The sequence below is a fragment of the Scomber japonicus genome, chromosome 2 (assembly GCF_027409825.1).
Source record: "Scomber japonicus isolate fScoJap1 chromosome 2, fScoJap1.pri, whole genome shotgun sequence".
In the NCBI taxonomy this organism is placed as follows: domain Eukaryota; kingdom Metazoa; phylum Chordata; class Actinopteri; order Scombriformes; family Scombridae; genus Scomber; species Scomber japonicus.
The window spans coordinates 27,210,427-27,217,324 of NC_070579.1; the positions used below are offsets into that span (position 1 = coordinate 27,210,427).

Consider the following 6,898-nt stretch of genomic DNA (forward strand, 5'->3'; position numbering starts at 1 on the left):
TTTTTTGGGTCCTTTTACTACAGATGCCTATGCCATTTTTAGACTAGTCATAAGTGATATAATCTCAGTCAGTTGTTTGCTATGTACCACACTAAGGCCTTACTGTCAAAATTAAATAATTTATTAGCAATATAATGGAACCAACACTTGTTTCAGTAGTCAATTGTAACTTACTGTAAACATCTAGAGAATCATCTAGTGGCCATTTTGTAACTGCAGTGTGCACTCTTCATATTAGATGATATTCAAGTTCATAATAAAACAAAAACTAAATTAAAGCAGTGATGTCCATAGCCATCCCTGAACAATTAAGTGTGTTAACTGTCCTAACAGTGTTCTAACTATATCCTAACAGTAGCATCTCTGGTGCTACAAATACCCCTATAGCGCTAGTTATTGCTTTAGTGCAGACATCCCAACTCTCCTGCATATTGATCCCTGACGCCCGCAAATTATATACATTCTCCCGAGAGTTTGCGCGTGCGTGTTTGTGTGACTATCAATGCAGCGTGTGCGAGAGCACAGTGTCCTCATAGCTCTGTGTTGCTGCTCATTAGACCATATTATTTATTTATTTATTTATTCTATATTTATTAAAAAGATATTCATTAACGAAGGTCTGCTTCTTCTTCTCTTGCTATTTGTAGAATATCAAGCATGATTAAGCTGGTACTGCTGTATTTTCCATACAGCCTGAATAAAATATTCTGCATAGAACAAATTGGACAACAGGAACTGTTGCAAACCTTTTTTCTTATTTCTTTTGGTTTTAGGGTAAATCATTAGATAAAGGTGAGCATAACATGCACCCTGCATTTCTCACAATTTTTATGCATTTCATAGAGACCGAAGTCCCCTTATCATCTCGAGAGCAAGATAAGGCTGTCAGTGAACACAGCATCCCTTTGGGTAAGCACAACATGTTTTATTACCACTTTGTTTTAATTGAGAATAGATACAATCACAGAGGATGTCTGAAAGCAGAATGTATTCATGGTTCTTATTTTGTCAGCAAATATCAGTTTACATAAAAATGATTGAACGTTGTCCTCACAGACACAGGTTCTTAAAGTTTTGAGCCTGTGGTCTTGGTCCTAAAGGTAATTGTTATCATGTACACCATTAATAAGAGCACTGACAACTTGTACCATTAGCACTCTAATTGACTGGAATTGCTTGGCCACTTGCTGACCTATTTCTGTGAGCTGGTTGTGAAATTCACCCCTGAGAGATGAGTATTTATATTATCATTAGAGCTGGAATGACACAGCCAAGCACATGGCCAGTGTTGGGCTTGCTGCATAGATACTTACATAAGCCGGAGCGCAGCATGGCAACAAAAGACAGACACAGTACAGACACAAGAGCTGTTTGTGCCATGAGCTGTGTGGCTATTTCTGTTGTATGATGCTCTGTGTGTATTCAAAGCAGACTTTGACATCAATAGTATAGCTAAGACAAATTTAACTTGTCGTTGCTGTTTTGTTGATTTTGATTTTTCATTCACTGTATGATATAGATATGTGTTTTTGTTTCTCATCTCTCGAGATTACCTTAATAGTTACCTTTTCTGGTGTCTTAACAGTGTGTTTTAAAGATCTTAAATAATTTGTATATTTGTTTTTACTGTGTAATATATATTGTGGTCGTATATTTTCAGTTGAATGCTTTTTGGGAGTGTTACACAGCTGATTCAGCTGCTTTAAAGCACTAGGCAATATTTTGATTCAAAAAGTATACATCTCATCAGCAAAATCATGAAATAAGAGAAAAGTGTCTCATTCTCTCTAAATCATTTTTACTTAATCCTCTTTGTTTGTTGTGGAACATTAAGTTTGCAAGTATCTGCTTCTATTTGGTTATATCCTGTACAGCATGTAGTGCCTCACCCCAAGTTAAAAAAGCCATTTTTAGTTCCGAGGTTGCAGTTCTCTACCAGGTTGTTTTTGGCCTCCCTTGTTTCCTGTTTCAGGTGGAGTCCATCTCAAGCCTACTTTAGGAATGTGGTCCTGGTCCATTCTGAGCACATGTCTGAGCTATAGGAGGCGAGATGTTTTATAGAACTCCTTGGCTGGAGATCTTTTCTGGCCAAAAAATGCAACATATCTTCAGGAGACAACCATTGTTGAATGCATTAAATGCATTATACCACTGGCGAGCCGTACAGCGGAACTGATTTAATATTGCTGTCATACAGTTAGATCTTGATTTTTAGACTGTACTGCTTTGACCTCCAGATGGTTTAAAGGCTAATTTATAACACAGTAAAAAATAAAAACAAGGTTTTGGAATTGGTCCCTTGTGAAGTTTACTTATGTCAGATCGCTTCATTTTGGGGTATTGGGGGAGCTATTTTCTCAGATACAGAACACCTTGTTGTAAATTTGTGATGTTTCTGACTATTTAACACATATTTTTACATTGTATTTTATCTTTGAGTGACATAAAATATTTTGACAGAAAAGAAAAAATACATCAAAATATGCTTTTCATTAATCTAAATGGCCTTGAATGAATCACATTGCTGTTTTCCAATGATTGCATTTATTGTCTAATAGGAGTGGAGTTCATTGTGCCAAGGACTGGCTTCTACTGTAAACTTTGTGGACTGTTCTACACAAGCGAGGATACTGCAAAAACCACTCACTGCCGCAGCACTGTACACTACAGGAACCTGCAGGTACACATTGCATGGTGACAGGACCAGTCCCTTAGGTCACAATGATGATAATGATGCTTATGACAAAGAGGAATAAGACAATAATCTGGTATTAGATGTGCCATTCTTCCTTGAATCGAGCGTATTGATCTCACTGAGGTATATTATGTGTGTGTGACAGTGTGTGCATGCATGTATAAGTGTATATCGTATGTCTCCTTGAGCTTTGGGCCACTAAATTTGCAATGGTAAACCTGTGTGACTGTAGTGTGGATTTTTGGGGTCAACGGTCAGTCTGTGCTAGATTCATGAGATTATACTACTCATTGTCAGGTTGTTTCATATTCAAACATTTAGTGTGCCTATTATACACTTTTTTGCCTTTCTTGTTTGGGGAATAATTTTTACTTTAATTTGTCCTAAATATAGTGCTTTCTAAACAGGACTGCAACAGACAGACTGAAAATATATGACCAGCTGGCACGAGGGGTTAAATTAGCGTGACTGCAGTTATGTACTGTGTGTAAACTATACGACTCTTTATGCACCAAGTGTATTATTCCAAAATTATGTATTTTGTAAACATTTTGCTATCTGCAATTCATCAGCCAGAAAAAAATTTGCTCAAGTTGTTTTAAAAAGTACCATGTTGACTCATCACTTCAGTAATAACCTCCTATATGCTTAAATTTAATTTCACCCACCAATACTGTGGAGTAGTGGTCATTGGATATTAAATATAGCCTAGATATTCAATTTTGAACCTAAATTAACTTCTTGCTAGATTGCACTTTGACAATAGGCACAATAGTACTAAAATGATTAGTTCAACACTGGATTTTAAATAATTGATAAACCGTTGAAGTCATTTATCAAGACAAAATGCCAAAAATGTGCTGGTTCCACTCTCTCAAATTTGAGGAATGTAAATTGAATGTGTTGGTTTTTGAGTGCTGGTTGGACAAAACAAATGGAACATGTTGCCAATGGCTGAAGGCAGTCAGATGGTCAAACACAAAGACAGATATGTTCAGCAGCATATACTGTTACATCCTACAGCAAACACACAACACACACACAAACGTAAACACTGCATGTAAACTTGAAACTGTATTAGGTTTCTGATTATTGGCCATTCAGCACCAAGCCATCTTGCATTTCTCTCGCACAGCTGAGGCAAGTCAGAGTCAAGGGAGGGACGATTCCCCAATATTTGATGGATTACATTCCACGGAGGAAAAAAATGTTTTAAACAGTTGCGCTGTCTGTCAAAGCTCTGTGTGTATGTGCGTATGTGGTTTTTAATACTTCAGAAGTAGGCATTGTATAATATGGCAGAAATTCGGATGCGCATTGTTACATATTCAAATTATTATTCAAAATGTTTAGACCAATGCACACTTATATAATAAATACCAGTTTTTACACTAAAACACAAAACACACACATCTGCAGCCCTGATATTTATCATCATGCTACTTTCACACCCTAGCCTCTTTTGAAAAATATATTACAGTGGAACTGCCTGAAAAGATGATTTTTTCCTTCCACTCATCCTGTCCTTTTTTTTCCCCCCGCAGAAATACCTGTCCCACCTAGCAGAGGAGAGTCTCTCAGGTGCACTCGCTGAACCTTCAGCTATACAGTGACATCATCTTAACCTCTGACCTCCACAGTCAGCGGCAGCAGAAGGATTCATGTGTATGTGCTGTTGGTGCAAAGCTATGGATAACGGGGAGAGTGTGGCACATGAAAGCTAGACTATGTGGATAATTGCACTGGTTTTCATATTTTGATAAAAGAGATGCTTGAATGTCTAGAATGATAGTACAAACAATAAATGCTCTGAGTTTTGTACATATCTGAAGTGTCATGTATAGTGAGGCTACAATATTTATTGCCATGTTTGTTTGTTTTTTTTGGTTTATCAATTTTCTTACAGTTTATTTTATTGGATTGTGTGTGGAATGGAGATGTATTTGAAATGACATAATAATTAGACAAACTTATACAGTATGGGCTTTATTAGTCCATTTGGCGGGTTTAAATCAATTATTCTCATTTTAAATTTGGCCTGTACATTGTCCTAGTAACAATGATACATTTATAGCTACAAAATTACTTGAAACTTGTGCCAAGGAATGTTTTTACTCAGTAAAAAAAACTGAGGCAGATTCTCAGGTTTGTTGTATTTGTTGAATAAATTTCAGTGTATAACTCAGTACACAATATTAACATTTTTATTGAGAACTAGAGCCTTTAAAGGCTTTTGCTGTTTTGTTTTTTTCATCTTGTGCCTGTTTGTGCACAATATATTGTCTATCAGGTAAAATGTACATCATTTAGAATAATAATGATGCAACTATGCAAAATATTTTACTGTCTTTAGATTGTATGTTGGATTTAATTTATAAGACAATCCCAGTCATATTTGCCAACATATATAATGCCTTAAATATGAAAGACCTTAAACTGGACCATGTGTTTAATTTATCGGTTAAACATGCAATGTTTCATGTTACAGTGATTTGTTTCAGAGGGATTATCAAGATAGACTGTTTTTGTATACTGTGAATACTGACATCCTGTGACATCAGTGACAGCGTTGTTTTCTTTGACAAACTTTTCATATGATTTTTTTGATGCAAAAAAACTTGAATAAACATTTTAAATATTTCAAAGGAGTAACTTCCCGTCTATTTTAAAATATAGAAAGCATGTTATTGAGCCTGGAACTGGTTTTAACATTTCTGCTATTTCTCAATTAAACAATATATTTCAAGAAAGCATAATGTGGTGGAACGATATCCACATAGTCAGGGTACATACAGTACTGCATCCATCCATTTTCTTGATGGAAGGACTTGGAACGGGACTGTTGTAGAAGAGCTCCCCCAAGTGTTGAGGCAAAAAAAAAAAAATCATAACGGTTCTAAAGCAAAACTTATAAACTGTGTAAAACTAAGTTTGAATACTTTTGTTTGAGTGTGAAACTAGCCCTGTCCAAAATTAATAGCCCTTTTATTGAATGCCATACATTTGCGTTCATACATTTAGTGTGTTTACTCACACATTACGTTTAAAGAACATTATGTTCTTAAGTGAACAAAATGTTCTGGATGGTAAACAATCTTCGATCAGATTAATAAATTCTAATTATTTTGTTAGTAAATTGTCTTCATCAATATCCAGTGGAGGAGAAGTACTCAGATCCTTTACCTAAGTAAAAGTACCAATATAGCAATTTGAAAAATACTCCATTACAAGTAAAAATCCTGCTTGAAAAATCCCACTTAAGTATAAGTACATAAGTATTAGCAACTTGATGTAGTTAAAGTATTGCAGTAAAAATAGTGGTTTGGTCCCTCTGACTGATATATATGACATCATTGGATTATGAATAGTGAAGCATCAGTGTTAGAGCAGCATGTTACTGTTGTAGGTGCTGGAGGTGGAGCTAGTTTACACTACTTAAAATAGAGTTCAAGGCACCAAAGGTCACCAGATAAATCTGAGGGGTCATGAGGTGATTAATGAAAGCAGAAAGAAATAAAAGCGAAGTTTTGATACACAAATCTGTTTTTGGACTTTTTTCTCAAATCTTTGAAAATATTGGATCATTTGAACATTTATTGAAATCAAACCATGTGAGAAGAAGAGTGAGAAATCACTATTTGGTGTTGTTGTTAACAACTCACATCTAAAATGTGACCCTGACAACACACTGCTTTTTGTAAGACATTTAAAGACAAAAGGTTGGAAAGTAGTTTAATCTTTAACAGTGTTGTTTTTTAAACACTTGTATTACTCGTGGTGTCAAATCTTCATCTGAAAAATAACTAAAGTTGTCAAATAAATGTAGTGGAGTAGCAAGAACAATATTTCCCTCTGAAATAGTAGTGGAGTGGAAGTATAAAGTAGCATGAAATAATTAGGCAGAATACAAATAGTATTCTGAGTTTATTTCGTTACTTTCCACCACAGTCACTATCAACAACATCGTCATTAATTACCTCGTATGCTGTAATTCATTACAACTGTAGTGTCCCAAAGTGGAACAGTGCTGTTGTACAGCAGCAAAGATAGGGGGCAGAACTTTGTAAAACAACAAAGACCCACAGAAAATGCGAGAAGAAAATCCCGTGGTGCATTTTCATTGGTTGTTTCTTTTAAACCCCCTCCACCCTCAGCCAATCAGAGAGGGAAAACACTGAGCTACGTGCCTGAGTTGCTGGGTAG

The 6,898-nt window shown here is 35.7% G+C and overlaps 1 protein-coding gene across 1 annotated transcript in view; it reads left to right on the forward strand.

Annotated features, from left to right (window-relative positions):
- The window catches only part of rbm20 (RNA binding motif protein 20), a 51,407-nt gene extending 46,558 nt beyond the window's left edge, over positions 1-4,849 (forward strand). The window contains exons 12-14 of the mRNA XM_053330666.1: positions 844-909; positions 2,559-2,680; positions 4,240-4,849. Of these exons, the coding sequence (XP_053186641.1) occupies positions 844-909; positions 2,559-2,680; positions 4,240-4,308 (257 nt within the window). The 3' untranslated portion in view covers positions 4,309-4,849. The remainder of the gene's footprint in view (positions 1-843; positions 910-2,558; positions 2,681-4,239) is intronic.
- Positions 4,850-6,898: the final 2,049 nt, after the last annotated feature.